This window comes from Saccostrea echinata, unplaced genomic scaffold (genome assembly GCF_033153115.1).
Source record: "Saccostrea echinata isolate AGI-Se365-2 ecotype Australia unplaced genomic scaffold, CSIRO_AGI_Sech_v1 ptg000054l, whole genome shotgun sequence".
Classification (NCBI taxonomy): domain Eukaryota; kingdom Metazoa; phylum Mollusca; class Bivalvia; order Ostreida; family Ostreidae; genus Saccostrea; species Saccostrea echinata.
In genome coordinates, this window is record NW_026889803.1 from 47,368,763 (window position 1) to 47,387,316 (window position 18,554).

General features: G+C 32.5%; 1 protein-coding gene across 1 annotated transcript; it reads right to left on the reverse strand.

Annotated features, from left to right (window-relative positions):
* Positions 1-1,238: 1,238 nt before the first annotated feature.
* Positions 1,239-18,340, reverse strand: LOC133205737 (feeding circuit activating peptides-like). The gene is made up of 2 exons (XM_061341604.1): positions 18,054-18,340; positions 1,239-2,695 (listed from the first exon to the last, which is right to left on the reverse strand). The coding sequence occupies exons 1-2, from the start codon at positions 18,141-18,143 to the stop codon at positions 1,544-1,546; spliced, it is 1,242 nt and encodes a 413-aa protein (XP_061197588.1). The 5' UTR covers positions 18,144-18,340; the 3' UTR covers positions 1,239-1,543.
* Positions 18,341-18,554: the final 214 nt, after the last annotated feature.

Genomic DNA, 18,554 nt, shown 5'->3' on the forward strand with positions numbered 1-18,554 from the left:
GATTTTCAAATTATATTGACACTTTAGAACTTAGATTTGAAGTTATTTATTTTAACTAATACTGAGAATGGGTTAGTATTAAGACAATCACTGTTTTCAACACGTCGGCGACATTTTAAGTCTGTAAATAGTAACCAGGAATGGAAGAAACTAAAGAATCTCAGTATAAAATTTACATGAAAGACCAATAGCGAGATAGGGCTTAAATGGTTACCAGATTAACTCAACCTTATCTGGCACACATAAAACAATTTTACAACTTTCTGGAGAATTTATGTTTATTACGATGTTATACTAAATTTGTCTTTTAGATGCTCGGCAATAGAAAAGGTTTTAATTAATTATTTTGCCCCTACCCTCAAGCGCAAAATCTGGGAACACTAATTTTACAATTTGATAAAATGACTCGTAGCTTATTGTCATAATGCGTGTTTACTTGCAAAATATCTAGGTATACGGATAATTTATTTCAGAAGAAAATGATTTTTCCCGTTATACCCCCACTATTAATTTCCATCTTGGCAGCATTCTGGATACTGAATCTAGGAACAGTGTATGATTTTTGCAACAGTGTATGCTAGAACATTATATAAGTATAAAAATTGTTTGCCTTCTAGACTCTATGATAAAAGAAAAAAATATAAAAAATCCTTTAATTTTCAAGATATGATCAATTTAGCTACGCCTTTGTGCCTTAATCCAAAGCACAGAGGACATGAATTGAACAATTGGTAGATGACAGGGTTAACTCACACTGTACAAACGCTTTCTGCTAGATGTTCATTGGTAAAGAATTTCATAAGTTTAATGTAGTATTTCAAAATATTATCTTTTAAGTCAAAGCCTCGGGCCTGTACATTGCACCCATGAATGACCATTTTATAATTTTTGTAGAGAGCTGAGTTGCCAAAATACAAATAGTTTTTCGTAAGTACGTCTTTAGGGATTTCAAAGATGTATTTTAAAGAAGGTTTGGTTATATTCCAGGCCCCATAGTGGCTGAGACCATGAAATTAATTATTTTTCCTCCTCTATATCCTTAATGCTACGTACCAAACTGAGTTAAAATATGTGCTGCTATTTCAGGGAAGTTGAAAATGTTCACAAGATTACAAACAAAGCACGAGAAGAACCCACTAGCAATAGGTCAACCGAGTGAACTTAAAATGATATTACACAATAATACACAGGGACAATACAAAGTGTAATTGTCGAAAATATGATTTTATTGACATAATTATATCTCTGATCATGCGATAATTTCAAAAGAGATGAACTTACTATTTCAAATATATATTACATGTATATACCAGTGATATGCCACTTTTACGGAAATGGATTCATACACTGCTTGTCCGAAGGGTATACAGTCTTTCTGTGATTTCTAAAACCAAACCAGGACGGAAAAACGAAGTATCTCTATTCCTTGGAAAAAGAGAACAAACTTTGTATTATATTGGTGATAGCATTTATCCCACATATGCGCCGTTTCATCACTTGATATGTATAAAAACCAATCTATATAACAAAAATTTGCAAAATTTTATACATTTTTATGTCCGGTATTTGATTCATTGTCAACTGATCGTTTGTGTTTAGATTCAACATTTTCTGGCATCGTCTCCATCGAGTCTCGTTTCGTATTAGAAAGTCCTGGAAGAGTGTTACCATCTAAATCACTCATATCTCTTTTATAATTGTAAAGATTCATTCCACCTAGGCTACTAAGACCTCTCTTGTACCCATGTAAACTAAACCCACCCAAAGAATTTAAGCCTCGCTTTGAAAATCCACCGTGGAGTGACATACCACCAAGAGAACTTAAACCTCTTTTGGAAAATCCTCCATGAAGTGACATACCACCAAGAGAACTCAGTCCTCGTTTTGAAAACCCTCCATGTAGTGACATACCACCGAGGGAACTTAGACCTCGTTTTGAAAATCCACCATGTAGAGACATGCCACCCAGAGAACTTAGACCTCGTTTCTTGAATTCACCATGAAGAGACATTCCACCCAAATTGCTGAGAGCTTGCTTATTAAAACCTCCGTGTAATGGCATTCCTCCAAGAGAACTTAACCCTCGCTTGTAACCATGGAGGGAAAAACCACCAAGAGAACTAAGAGCTCTTTTATAATTATGCAGTCCGAATCCACCCAAGGAATCTAACCCTCTTTTATAATAGCTGTGCAGAGACATTCCTCCTAGGTTACTTAGCCCACGTTTTAAATTGTGGAGAGACATTCCGCCTAATGAGCTAAGTCCCCGCTTTGCAAAGTTGTGAAGATTTAAGCCTCCGAGAGAATTAAGTCCTCTTTTATATCCATGAAGGGAAAATCCACCTAAACTGCTAAGTGCTCTTTTCTCATTGTCACTAGAGAAATCCTTGCCACGAATGATTTCATCAATTCTACTCTCTGATGGGGACGTTTGATGAAAAAGATCTAGGACATCACTATTTTGACTCTCTGATGGGGTATTGTTGTCAATTTCACTGTCGATGGGTTCTGGTTCCTGTTGAAAGATGTCTTCTAGATTGTCTCCTGCTTCCCTGTAACCTTTATGTACGATGGTGCCGCCTAGATTGTCAAGGGGAGGCAATGTAGTCATGGAGAGTGGTGCTGGCGTGGTGAGAGTCCATCCCAAAAGTAATTCTAGTAGTTGACTGTCTTCTGAAGGATCGTAACTTCGAGTCTAAAAAGAAGTAAAAAGTAATGTTTATGTTGCTTAAATTTGCCTACATTATTTCTTGTGTAACGGTTGATTGTTTTATGAATATAAAATAAAATACATGTTTATTTTCACCAACAAAGGAGATTGGGGAACAAGGCGTGCAAAATGCAGCATGGCTTTAAAGTTATAAAAGTCATATTCATTTTGTGAAATTACTATTTAAAGTAAAATTTTTGTCATTGAAAAGTATGAAATTTTGACAAACAAAACTTTTCTGCGTATTTTTGTATGAAGAATTGATCACTCTTTGGTGTATGCAGGCTGTTTCATAAAAGAATGATTAAAATCTTTGTGAGATTGATGCGATTTGTGGAGATTTTACATCAAATTATACGTTAAATGAAATATTAAAGAAAATTTTCATCATTGAAATTCAATTTTTCAATTTCATGTTTGTCGCACAATAAGCATTTAATCGCCTTGTTCGCCCATCTACTTTTTCTCTACCTTAAAGAAAGAAATATGATTGCATGAATTTACTTTGAATATAAAATAAAACAAGTGATAAAGATTTTTTACATGAGATGTCCAGTTTTATTCAGTAAAGAACTTGTATTTCATGGCTGGATGGCGGGGGATAGAATTATAGGTTTTGTAACTATACTAGAGTGGTGAATCTTTCCACGGCTATCGTAAACTTGTCCCCCGGCTTATTGGATTACTTTAATCAAGACATAAATGAATTATTGACACTGGGTGTTCTCCCAGAAAGACAATTCCTCGGTAACCGACGACTAATTAGAGACCTAGGCTTTAAGTCAATACCCATGTATTTGACCCTTTAGGAGCTTAGCGGGCACGTGATTAAGAAAAACGATTGCTGTGTTGTGAATTTTGATAGTGTGTTAGAAGTATAACTATGTTAGCGAATGCTTACAACTGATAAGAAAATTTTTTCCAGTCGTTTTATTTCATACAAATCAAACAGAGATTCTTAAAGTGTAATTCATTTTTGATAGCAACAAAAGTTAAGGGATTCGTCGATATTTGAGAAAGCTTTAAAAACACTTCCTAAATTTTCAATATTCAAAATCCTATTAGCTGCGTTGATGTATTTTTGAGGCGTCAATGGTATAAGTTAGAAATTGAATTCTACAAGAAATCCGATTTTTAAGGCTAAAAGATCTGTGTGTAGGCATTGTTTTGCAGGCTTTGCAGTTCTTTACAACTGATTCTATCCAACAGTTCCTTGATCAGAGTATGGTAACAATTGAATTATAAGGCTATTACAGGAAACAATTGTACTTAGTGGAGACCACTGGCCTGATGGTAGGGGCTGTTAATTGACCTTGTTACATAATTTATCTGTGTGAAATATTGGTTTATTTACCATTATCTTCTGTATATAGACGACAGAAGTTCTCGTCCTGTTTATGTGTGCCATGTAATCAACTGAAATAAATAAATTATTGATCTCTGATCTTTAAGTCTCACTGATTTCGATTTCTATCGAATAAGATGTTAATTCCGAGTACGTGTCACATCAACCGTATGTTGAAACAAAGGACTAAAATGCTTATAAAAGTGCAGGGAAAAATTCGTGTAGGTGATGACAAACTAATTAGCAGAGCCTTGTGTGTTTTTTACAGTAGGGTTCGGGTGATACTTTATAATTTCATTATGCTGTTTCAACTCTTAATAATTCAATTTTCCTTACTTTCATCACTTTGAACTAATGTACTTCTACGGTGAATTTTTTCTGTTCATTTTCCAATGAATGTAATGTCTTAGTAACCGAACTACTTTTCATTATTTATTTTGATACAGCTGTTGTTTGTGTTTGTCATTCCAATAATAGTATGAACCCGACTGTGTTATAAACTAATAGTCTCTAAAACGTACGACAATGTTCTTTTCATGTTTGTAGATCTTTTGTGCTTTAAAGGAAATATTTTAATCATATATTTCTATTTTTAAATCATACAATAAAAATTCTTGTTGAGAAGAAAAAAGAAAAATATTCAAATAAATTATTAAGCGAAGTAATTGTTGTCAATGGGTAATGCCGGGGATGGCAAGGGATATAACTCTGTAAAGAAGCACGTGTTTTACGTTTTTTATTTGTAAAGAAAGAATTTACATTGAATTTAGTACAAATTGAAAACCAAACTAGAAAAAAAATTGTTATGTAGGTTATGAAAATTAAATGATAAGAAGGACCTTAGACTAAGTTTTCCTGATGTGAGTGTTATTATCACATTCGCAAGTATTTCGTCTGCACATCAAACTTATACAGGGTATTAACCATGTTAATTGTCACAAGTTGTACGTGTATTTTAAGGTGTATCGACAAGCAAGTTTATTTCTAGATTTTTTTAAACCTGAAGATATCTCTTTCTAATATTCCACTGCACTCCACTCGACGTGTTACCGTTGACCGTTTGCTTACCGACAACAAAGCAAGTTTCTGCATGCTTTATGTGTAATCGCTTTTAAAAATTGCGCGTGAAGATTTTCATAACTCACGTAATCGATAACTTAGTAAATCATTATAAAGACAATAAAACATAACGGGGAATTCTTTATTTTTATGACATTTAAAAGAAAATAATACCCGCCTTGTGTACTACAGGCTTTTAGATCCGCTCCCAAGAATCGTGTAATTTTCCAATCGATATATTTCTACGCACCTGTCGGCATGTAAATTCCGTGCACAATTTTTTGAGTTAGCTAAATAATGAGTATGTACATGAAAAGAAACATGTTTTTCGCTGAAATTGAATTATAAGCATTGACTATATAAATTATTTTGTTCATTGAGAAATGAATCTAAAAAACAAATCGCACACTTTTTTATGAAAGCCTTCGGCTTTCATAAAGTGTGCGATTCGTTTTTTAGATTCATTTCTCAATGAACAAAATAATTTATATAGTCAATCCTATAATATTATTTTTTGATAGCAAATCGAACAAGAAAGAAAAATATAATGTATTCGTTCATCAAGAATTTTGAACACGAAAAAAAACATTTTTTTGTCATTTTACCCTTATTTTAAATAAGATTCAATAAATCTCACTATTTATTTTAATAAAATAATGTTAACAATATTTAAACAGTTTTAAATGTACTAAAAAAATTAAGTGTTCTTAACTCAAAAACATACTGCACATAGCTGAATATACAAATAGTAAAAAATCAACTTCAACATTAACATGTACATGTATATAATATGTCGATTTACAACAAAAAACATAAAATTTAATAAAAATTTACCTATCTGATTTGATATGTTATGATTCGGTATATGTTCACTATATTTGCAGAAAGTAGCTAACATTTTCAATTTTGTATGCACATGTGCATAATCTAAAAGAATTGCAATTTTCGATGCAATTCAAAAGTTATACCCTAACCCTAACCCTGAGTTTTTATAAGGCCCGATGTCAAAATAAAAATACAACAAAAACTGGCCAGACCTTGTTACATGTAAGTACCTAGTAAATTTTATGATTGGTTAGTACATAGCTAAATGCTGACTGTAATTTGGTGTGAAACATACATGTGTATCTATGCACTAGTAAAACCTACCTTTTCCCCATTAATCCCAGTTTCCTTTTTATATTTCTATTTTCAGTATTATCAGAATTTTTACTTGGTTTATTGATATACATACATGTATACATACAAATTTTAGCAGATCCTAATTGCTAAGGTCTCTTAAATTATAGATAATACAGTGTACAAGAGGGTACATATACGTCATTCATTCAATCAGATTTCAATTATATACAAATGTGTGCCTTTATTCTCTGAATACAGCTTCATGAGCTTACAAACTATGAAGAAAGGGACGAAACTCAGAAACAAGGAAAAAATATCGATTTTTTAAAAGATCGCATGCAATGTCCAAAGCGGAATAACTGAGTCGGGTTCTCTCGGAGATACTGAAGCAGGATTCGTTGTGCATTTTCCCTGTATCAATGTATGCAGTATATATGTACTCTGCAAGGCCGTAACAACCATTGAGGAAAGTGAAAGATTTGCATTTTTGTAACTAAAAACGAAAGCAATCCTTTGCATAAATTATTTATGATATGTCATTTTACTTAATAAATATTTTCAAAAAAAATAACTCATTTTTTTTCTGCTTTAAGATGAGATAATGCTTCTGCGATATTGTTTCGACCTTCTACAAATTACTTCTTTTCCTTGATTGTAAAGGGGCCGGGTGGGGGTTACAGTGCTTTCAAGACATGATTTACTAAAAATTAGATATGAATTTGTCTTGCTTAAGAAGATGGGCGAACAAGGCGAGTGAAATTTGTATAGTGTAACAAATATGAAGTTGAAACATTAAACCTGAATCATAACAAAATTCTATTTGATATCTCACCTAACATATAATGTATACTTTATTAAATTTTTCAAAATTTGCAAAGATCTTACAAAGATTGAAATCATATCATATACACACTAAAGAGGGCAAAAAGGGATCATTTCTCATACTATAACACAATTTTTCTTTATATGAATATGAGTGATTTATGAAAATCAAACAAAGCCAAAATACATGAGAGGAAATCTGATTTGACAAAAATTAGCATTTATAAACATAAATGTGTTTTTGGCAACCATTTTAAACAAAGAGTTATAGTGTATCTCCTACTTAAGAAATAATTAGGAAGAGTTATCCAATCTTGGTCACCGCTAGGGGGCATCCCAAACAGAAGTAACGCTGTTATTTTAGCTGGAAGTTTGATTGTTTTTTGTTTAACGTCCCTCTCAAGAATTTTTCACTCACACACAGCTCCTTACTCTGCCACTCTAAAGCAGACACTCTAACCACTGCGCAACGCGGGCGAGTTTTTTCACAGCCCACCTCCCTCCCTAACCATGTAAAGCAATATGTATGTCTATTAAATTACAGCTAATGTTCATGGCATTGTTTAAGCATCAGTTGTAATAATTGTTTTGATCTAGTCAATCAGTTTATACATGTACCTCCAGGTGCAGTTTTCTAAGCTAATTTTTTTCTGTGCTGTTTTTAACTTTATGCTTCTTTCTAAAAAATGTGGTGTGATGTATTTTAATTAGCTAATTGGATGTCTGGCAATTTTTGGTCCCCACCTATGATTTTCAAAAACATAACAAAGAATATATGCTTCTTTTTTTAAAACATGCGTTGTGATACATGTATCTTAATTTAGCTAATTGGATATGGGGCGATTTTTGGTCCTCCACCACTGATTTTCAAGAACATAACCTTGAATATATTATATTATACTCTGTGTTCATGATGGCAGAATGGTTTTTACAAGGCAATATGTTTATGACTCGGATGTGACAATATATGTTTTTAATAAACATCCGTGTTATGTTCTTGTTAGATAATTTTCAATTAATAAATTACCATTTTCATTTCTAATTTGTGTTAATAAATGACCATTTTTATTTCTAATTTGTGTTATAGTGATTTACGAAAATCAAACAGAACCAAAATAAATGAGAGGAAATGGAATTTAATAAAATGAAATATGGAGATAATGAACAGTATTCAAGCTCAAAGTCCATTTAAGCAATACAAATCTGGAGCAGAGCAAACACGGACCTCCAAAAACAGAGGTGGAATCAGGTGCCATGGAGGAGTGAGCATCCTGCCGACCACCGTGTGCTCCTTGTCATGATCAGGAAAAACGGAAAAAATCCGTAGACAATTCAGTGTGTAAATAATGGCCTAACAATTTATATGAAAAACGTCAGTCAACATTTGACTTAATGATAGGTTTTATTTGCTGACAAGGTCACTGTATCGACCATAAAACTTGCCATATAAAATTTATTTCACAAATGAGAATTTTTAAAAAAAATTACTTTCCCTTTCACTTCGTAGTCATGAAAGTACAAATGCTGCCTTACGAGTAAAATGTAAATCCATATGCAGTACATCACATTGAATATTCTCAATTTATCTCTTTAGGTCACAGAGTAATTGAAATATTCCCCCGAAAAAGACTAACTCGATACCCTGGGCTTATGAATAACAAACATTTATAAAGGAGATGTGAAATCAGTAGTTTTCAAAACCATATTTAATTTCAGATATGGATCAAATATTATATTACTGAATTTTGAAATTGATAGACCTCGGTTAAAATTTCATTATCTCTTTAGAACAGACTGGATATTTAAACCCACCCATTCTTTAAGTATACAAGATTTTATTAGTCCAATTTTGGGCCCGGGAGAGCAAAAAAGATTTTTTAAAAAACACACGAAAAATGTTTTACTCTCTCTCTCTCTCTCTCTCTGATGATAAAATATAAACCGGCAAATTTGGAAAAAATTTAAATCCTTCATACAAATGAAATTGCTATTCTGATGTTCCATTTTTACCGAAGTACAGAACCTGCCAACAAACAGAGTTAGTAGACGGAAATGAAATTCTAAATTTGAAAACTCCGTGACGGTAACCAGATGCAAACAGTCTGACGAGAAATGTTTGTGCAAGCACCTTCGGTAAAATGCCATTGTGCACAGATACCAGCATTGATTAATTAAGTTGGGACCTAACTAATTAGAAAACTGTTGAATTTGTGGTTAGTGTAGGACCTTAAATCGTACCAATCCGTAGAATTGGTCGTGTTTGCTTAATCTTCTTGTTCAAATGAACAACAGATGCTGGATTAGCTACCAGGAACTCTTCCAGCGTGTCTAATATGGCCACTCATGTAGATGAAATTTTAATTACGCTTTTTGTTTTATGACTGCGCGTTAATTTTTGCTGTCTTTTATTCGTCCACCAATAAACCACTCTTTGTTGCAATCGTGAAAGTGAATTATTAATATATTGCAACTGATTGCGTCACTGTTTTTCCAGTGTTTAATGAAATAAAAAAAGGCTACTTCATCTTGCCCTAGAAATTACATTTTTCGTTAAATGTTTCATTGAATTGATTCACTTTTATACTTGAAATCAAGTTATAAATTGCTTTGTTTGAGAAATATGTTAAAACTATGGGGGAAATAATACATATTTCAAACATCACCTGGCTATTAATTTTATACTTTTTAATATTAAAACCATCCCAATATGAAAATTGATCTAAATTCTTTGTTTTGTAGCACTGAGCACCTCGAATGAATTGTTGATAGGAAGACATTTAAGACAAAGTAAATCACTGTGTATGCCTTAAAGCTCACGTCATCCTGTTTTCTTGTACTTTGTACTCACATGAGCAGTTTGAAAAAAAATACTTTATCAGAATATAACACATATTCACGGTACGGGCATATTTAGATTGCCCAAAGAAAGTATGTTCATTCCGAAAATTTTGGAATGCAGTCCAGGTAATATAAAATGTAAGACATCATATATAGTTACTCTATAAGTGGACTTCATCAGTCATGCCTGTATATGTAGCTCTATAAAAACATTGTCTACGTACAAATGTACGTTAAAAACGAAGTAGATAATCATTGTCAATACAAGACAACGAACAACTTTGGCTCAAATTAATTCTAAATTTTCACGAAATTGTCATTGCACTGAACAGCAAAGTTTCAAAACTATCTCCATAAATAAATAATTTTGCATTTGTAAAGAATGCGTGAGCCTGTGCACTTGGATACATGTATTTAGAATGTTTCATTCTAAATTAATTTTGCCTTCATTAATTAAAATTCATAAGCTAATTCAATAAATTAGTTTTTACTCTTGAACAAGCGTAATGTATTATGTGAAACGTCAGAAAATCTATCTGACAGAGTGTTTCTAACACTAAGTTTTTTCGATAGCCACCAAGAACCGCTCTGTGAGAAGTAACAGACAACTGAACACAGATAAGATCGACAATCACCAATAAGTAGTGTGATCTTACATTTCATTTTAATAATTTGTCTGAGAGTTTGGACAGGAAATGACACATCAAAAATCATCTCTGGAAGAATTTCGGCAAAATTTAATTACGATATATGAAGGCTTGTCAAATAATGGATAGATACAATCCAGTACACTTTCATGAAAATCAAAACATTCGATTTTTTGGTCTTTGTTAAGTTAATAACCATGGCCTTGGATAAATGATGAACTAACCTTATCAGTTAGCTCTCTTTCTCCCTCTCATTTAAGAAAGGTAAATTCAGGATACATGTAATACATACAGACTTTCCTATATGACGTTTAAAACAAAAATGACGCTAATCAACCAGTTTGTTATCTCGCTCCGCTACGTAATTGTAGTCTTCGATGAGTTAATTATAATCGTGATCATCAACTTTAATGAAAAATAACACTGAAAATTAAACAGATTTATCAAACAGCCAGAAGATCACGCTTGGTGAGTTAAATTAGTAGAGCTCAGGAAATAGATGTCTCGCGAATTTCTTGCCGTTTCAAACGACCATTTACAAGAAATAATAAAGATTCATTACTTATAATTACTCGAGACGAAATCAAACCTCTGATAGCTATTAATTATGATTCGTATTTTCTATTAAAAAATATTTAGTTTTCAGGAGGTTTATACTAACATACAATCAGAATTACTTTTCATTTTTACATGTTTATATCTAAATTTGTTATTTGAATATGTACAAAAACAAAGTAAACATTCATTCTAGTTAATACATGTAATAATAAATGTACATGAAATACCTATTCTCCAATATTTGCATTTAATAAGTGTTTTAGAATTTTTTTATTTTTTATTTATTTATTTTTTTTTGTAAAATGGTGTCCTGAATAGTGTTCATTTGACAATTTTTAAAAGTTCTTGACGTTCACGGATGTTCTGATGAATGTACAAAACAAGATGAAATAAGGCTGAACTCAACTGCATAAAGAATATGGTGCGTAATTACTTTCTACTTTGATGTTTGGAATTTGAAAACAGGGAGAGGCAGACGCAATGCAATTTTTATTATCTTAAGTTGATTTCTTACAGATATGATATAAAAATTTTACTTCTCTCAGTGAAGAGATATATATTAATTATGTGTTGATTATCAACAGAATTAGGACTTAAAGAGAAGCGAAAAAGCTTTTATTGCTATAACGCAAGAGAACAGCTTCATTGAAGAGATCCCCAAGATAGCACGCGATGGTAAATCCTTGCACTGAATAGCCATCGTTTAATATACAAAATTAAATTATCTCTCATGCAATATTCTGTTTATTACTTTCCTAATATGCTTCAAAGAAAAGTAATTCTAACAATATAACCATCATTGTTCACGCAAGAAATATTACATTTCATTTAGAAATCAAGTGGGATAAATAATATAACTATAACTTTCAATTTAGAATGAAACAGGATTTATTGTCGACGAAAATATACAGATGTTCCATAATTCTTTAAAGTAATCCTGTACTTATTTATAAAAACTTTAAGGTGCTCCGATCTTTCAAATTGTGACATTTAATTTCTGTTTTGAATTTATGACGGACGATGGGCTAAATAAGAAAGATAACACTTTGACACTTTGTCAAAATGAAAAAAAGAGTGTTAATTTTTTCCTGAATTCTAGAATTAGGAAAGAGGTAAAATGCTAATTCTTTTGTCTTCAGTTGATTAGAAGTATTAAAATAGAAAGATTACATGGATTTGCAAAAAGCACAAAGAACTTTTAAAATGTTTTGGAAGTCTCATTAGCTCAAATTGTGCTCCTTTTAATAGCTGAACTGTTTTGTGTATTCTTATGAAGCAGAATTTATTCAAAAACTTTTTACATGTATGTAGAAGGAAAAACTTGCTTTGGTCTTCAACTTGATATTTGGATATATCGACAACGTAATATTTATTAACAATATTCATTTTCGTTCACATGACGACTCCATATATCCCTGTGAACCCTAAATAAAAGACACTATAATGAAGTTTGTTACATCTGTGTCATATTTAGATGTTTTACTAAATTAGGAAATGTTAATGGCAAACTAAGACCTAAACTATTTAATAAAGAGATGACTAGCTTTTCCATCGTCAACTTCCTATATTTGGTTAGCAATTCCCTCATTACTAGCATACCCAACTGATTCTGGATGTGAACAATTTACATGTAACATGTTTTATGTACAACCAATTTTTAATCTGAGGCATGGTACTGACAAATTAAGATTTTAGAGTGGCTTCTCATAAAAAGTCAACATTTTGCGAATTTTATGGTCATTATAATGACCTTGTTTTGGGTCGATTGTTGACTGAGAAGTTTCATACCAATTGTTAGGGATTATTTTTATACTAATATTGTCTAGGTATGAATGCGTCTACTTGTTCAATACAGAGGGATCACGGCGGGAGTGACCAAACGACATACTCCTAGCCACCTGATTTCACCACTGATGTTCCCATATGTACCTGTTTTAATTTGTCCATCGTGTATGAGAAGTATGAGTATAATGTGATTGACCACTGTCCGTTATATTCACCTTTTTATTACTTAAAACATAAAAGATATTTAAAAAAGGAAAGAATGGACTACTTTGTGTTTTGCAGACAAGGAATAACCAATTAAGTTGTTTTTGGGATGAGATATAATATCACGAAATGGTATATAAAAGCATAAGCATGTTGTTTCTCTGTGATCAATCACTGAAATCAATGATGACAGTCCTCTTCAGTTCATATAGTATATCAACGAATTAAGTGAAAAATGGAGAGCTAAAATTATAAAAGATCACGATCACGAAAAGGAATAAGAACTGTTTATTAAGAATAACATGTATAATCAAAGATATATCATTATGGTTCCTTGTGTGAGGGAGTTTGAACAAAGAAGGTTAAATTCACGTATGATGAGTTACGAAGAAACATACCTAAAACATTTAAATACACAGTAAAACCGACTTTATCTGTTAGAATATATTTTTTTTTCTAAATCTTAAGATCTTAGTAGCTTTAATGAAATATATGGAGATAACAAAGAGTATTCAAGCTCAAAAGTCTATTCAAACAATACTAATCAGGAGCAGAGCAAACACGGATCTCTAAAATATCAGAAGTGGGATCAGGTGCAATTGAGGAGTGTACATCCCCTGTTGATCGGTCACACCCGCCGTGTGCTCCTTGTCATGATCAGGAAATAACGGGAAATCCGTAGGCAATTCAGTGTGTAAATAATGACCTAAAATATAGTATGAAAATTGCCAGTCGGCATTTGACTTAATGATAGATTATATTTGCTGACAAGGTCATTTTATCGACCATAGATATACCGAAATGATGACTATAAAAGAAACTGTTGATATTCTTGTTTCATCAATGTGTTTGTCTATTACTTACCTCGTTTTAGAAATTGTTCGTACCCTTGCGTATAGAATCAGCTGAGAGATATAAACCCCGTATGCAGGTGATACAAGGGTATATTGCTACATAAGTAAGGGAAGTTGACGATTGAAAAGTTGAAGTAATCACATTTATCATACAGCTTTGTTGTTAGATTACCAATTTACCATTATCGTCTTTTTCTAGTAAAATATGAAACAGATGTGTCACACTGTGGAATTTTTAAATTGACAGAAAACTCTATATCAGAGACTTTTCGGTTTTATTATTTTTTTATTTTTTATTTATTTATTTATTTTTTTTTTTTTTGAAAATCAAATATTAATCTCTTTCTTAGAAAAAAACTCCATTTTCTTTGATGTTTTATGATCAAGAGGTTTAGCTTATGTTATCATTGCCAACATCATCCGGAAGTCCGTACTATGAGAAGAAATGCCCGAATTTACTCTTACTTCCAATTGATTGATTGATTGTATATTTTTACGTCCCATTTGAGAATGTTTCACTCATATTAACATCATCATATACCGTTGAAGGGCTTGAAATTTCGACCTTCACTCGTGAAATAGTGTCATTGAGCAGTAAAGGATCTTTATCGTGGCAACGTCTGCTTTGGTTTTTAAGGAACGGAGCGACGGAGCTACTGTGACGATCTCTAATTTATTTCGATCTCATAATGTTAACGACAGACTGAGTGAATTAACACTAGATCTATGCTAAATATTAATATATGTTTATCAGAATTTTAACTAAGATTTCACGTCTATATGTTGTACATTTAGAAACGGCAATGATCTTTTTTAAGGATTTGCCCGACTTCTACACACTTATATATAAGATCGATTAATTGACCCTGATTAAGTTATAAAGCCATTTTAAATCTTGTCTAAAAGCTCTGGACAGATAGTAATAAATGCCGCAGTTGATGTTGGCGAAAACTTCCGGTTCTAATTCTTTGAGATGACCGTTACTACTTTCACTTTCTCTTAATTGCTTTTCTTCCTTTTCCACTTTCCTCGATTCTCTCTCCCGAAAAACCAATGCGACACAATAAACACAATATATATGTGGTCACATTACAGTAATCAAATTAATGTAGAGTATGTCATAAATAAGGCTGGTCTTTTGTTGTGAATCTTATGGTTGAACCAGGGAGGCGGGCTTCTTTGTCTGGTGGTAATCTTGAATGTGGTTCGTAGAATAGATTCGTGTTATATCCTAGTTAGACGTATGCTAATTCCTCTGCTAATTAAGAAGGGTTTCAAAGAGTAATTTTATCATCTATTTCAAACCAGTCATGATAGACAATCAGTCTCACATTCAAATTAATTTTAATTAATACACTGCAGATGAAAAGGTGTTTTTTTTTTTGGTTTTTTGTTTTGCAATAGGTTAATATTCGATGCAAGTAAAATTAATCAAATATCTTATATGACAAATGGAGAGTGTTGAAAAAGACCTCGCAATACCTCTGTCGGAGGCCATAATACGTGTCTTTTAATTCATTAACTTTTTTGATAAGTCGTTGCAAAATGCGTACAAAGAAAAAAACATATTGATTTGTCACTCACATAAACTAAATCAAACAGGAAACAGGTTTTATAAAGAGTTAATGTTATCTAAGACACAAAGGCATTTTTCAATAACTATGGTTTGTTTCTATGAGCGTTTCATTCACATTTAATAAATAAAAAGCTTTTCCTAATGCGATCAGTAACCGAGGCCCGGTATAGCAATTCTTTGAGGAAAACAGCTGAGAACCCAAAGACTGAGACAAATGTTTACTGGGAATAGGCAATTAGAGAGCCATGAGTTCATTTTAGCGTAAGAAATTAGGGCGCCATGATACTGATGTCAATAAAATACAGCAATAATTTACACTATTATGATATACATGTACATGTACATGTATTTATACAAAAAGCTATTTTTATTTGTTGTGTGTGTAATTTGTGATTTTAATACATAGCTATCACCCTGAAAGCCGTATTATTCATATATAAAAACGGTTTATAGAACTATTAAGAATGACCCTTTTTCCTTTAAATTGATTATAGATATTTTTGTGCAAAAGGAATCATTTAAATCAATTCTATTCTGACTTAATGAGCACGAAAAACAAAGTGTACACGTATCCATCTACATCTTAATCACCGATTGGTGATTGCAAACTCTGGTCATCAGTAATTATTTCATCTCTTAAATATAACGGATACGATATGAGTTGAGAATGAATCCTCTTGCGATCAGACAAACATTTAAAAACTTGTTCTTTTTTTAATATTGAATTTCCAAATCTTATATTTTAAAAAGAAAGAAATTTAAACGATTTAAAGTTGCGAATCATTACAAAATGTAGCTTGTGAAGAAACATAACTAACCCGGTAGCTCAAGCTATTCTGTTAAATTGAATGTATTTTTTAAGAAGTCAACACGTTTCAGTAATTGATCATACGATTTTTCCGGAATAATTTGACCTAATATCGGATTCCACTTAATGAAAATGGCTGAACTAATTGCCTTGTTGGCATTGTTTGGGCAAAAACAAATCTGAATATTTGACTAAAAACCAATGTTAATGACAAATAACGTTTAATCTCAACAAATTGGCAATTTTGTTTACTAATTTCAACAGAGCAGGGTATTCGTTGAAATGATCACATAAAGTACCTTCAAAATCTTTTAATCAATAATTTTAATGAAGTTCACTAAGCGCAGAAAACCGTTCTTACTTAACTATGTATAAAAAAATCTTATCAAGGGATTTAAAAAAAAATGCTTATCTTTCTATTTGTCTGTTAAGAAACATATATTATGCTCCGTGATCGGAAGGTCGTGTGTTCGAATCACGGCCGTGACTGACCTTAGTCGATAAAAATAGGTAGCAACTGTTCCTTCACCAAGCGCTCGGCACTTTGGAGTGAAAGGTGTGGGTCTTTCGGATGAGACCTTAAAAATCGAGGCGGTAGGCGTTGGCACGATAAAGAACCCTCATTGCTCAGTGGTCCTGAGTGCCGAGTAAAGGTGTAAATTTGAAGCCCTTCACCGGTATATGGTGACGTCTCTGTATGAGTGAAAAAATATCGAACCGGACGTAAAACAACACACAATCAATCTATTAATTACAATTTTTGAACAGGTATACATTGTTAATGTGTGCTATGGTTTAGGTACACCTGGTGGATTTTGAGGCCTAGTCAAGGTGCAGATTTAAAATTTTGATTGAATTGAAATAATCTTACCAATATTATATTTGTTTTGTATCAAACTACGTCTTTCTACTTAAGAATTAAGTTTGTTCTTAATTTCCAATTGATACTTAAATCGAACTCTAAAAACATTGGAATGATATTAAATGATTTTTCCTGCGGAACTGCTTTCTTTGTCTCTCTGTCTCTCAATTTTTTTTTCATTACAGTAACATTTTAAGCTTTATGGGACGCTGTCGTCTACAGGAAGATTTTTATTTGTAGAGTGATAATTCTTGTCTTAATCCGTCATTTCCTTAATTATAAGAGTCTAACAAAATCCCTGTAATGTTCGAGGGAATCCCTCGGTGGTAGTACTGGACTTTGATGTTAATGGAAGTGCATGTATAGACAGCTTTACGTGGCTAATCGTGCTCATCAACTTAAACCTTGGTCACTTCTAGACTCATTTGTAGAAGTCATGAGATTAATGCGGAATGCTATATATTTGTACATTGCTACACATAAAAACAAGCACATGTTCCTTTAATGATATTATCAAAAGTTGCATATGTAATTTATCTTATTTCTCTTTAAAAAAAATGTTGAGTTTTTGGACACATGTATTAAACTAAATGTATTAAACTGAATGTATTAAACTAAAATTAAAGATATTTAGAAATTTTAAATGAAAGACGGAGGAGAGATAAATTTTTTTCGACAGATCAGCTTCTGCTCAGCGTCTAGTTAAAGGTCAGAACATTCACCCCTCAGTGACCGATAGCAACCCTTTTTGTTTGAAAATTGAGAAAACATGTGTACGTCTTGATGATCTTTTGAATTAAGAAGAGATTGTGTGTGTTTTTAAATACACCTAAGCACAAAAAAGAAACTCATTTATATCTTACCTTATCTCTTTCTTCTAGTATTGTAGCATCACAGGTCCTGATAAATAGCAGCCCAAGACAAAGAATTGAGACCCAAGAAATTGTCATCATAGTCACTGCAGAGATATAGTTAGGCTTCTCACAGAATAAAACGCTGTTAGTACGCTACTACTGTAGGTTGTGGCTCTGCGTTTAAATCACCGCCGCCAGATATAAGACGGACTCACTCTCCCTGGTTCTTGTCCGTTCGATATGGCCGCAAAGCAGATCTTTTATTAGAGGTAGTTGGCGGACAGGGTTAACGTTTTGAAGTTGATGCTCTACCTTTTCAGCATATGGTGGTTGTTGTTCATAACTTATAGTACCCATCAGTCCCCCATTGGTCTGACGTAAGCACGGAAAAAGAGGCGGGCCTCTTCGTGTGAACATCTATCTTTGATTAAAATCCATATGTTTCTGATGTTTAGGCTGCAAAATAAGTCTTGTCAAGTTGAGACAGCGTGGATATTATTGGTCAAACTT

Excerpts from the sequence above, each read along its gene's own strand:
- LOC133205737 (XM_061341604.1), bottom strand. The coding sequence starts at position 18,143 with ATGATGACAATTTCTTGGGTCTCAATTCTTTGTCTTGGGCTGCTATTT. Across the intron at positions 2,696-18,053 it reads TACTAGAAGAAAGAGATAAG|ACTCGAAGTTACGATCCTTC; the intron begins GTAAGATATAAA and ends ACTTCTTTTTAG.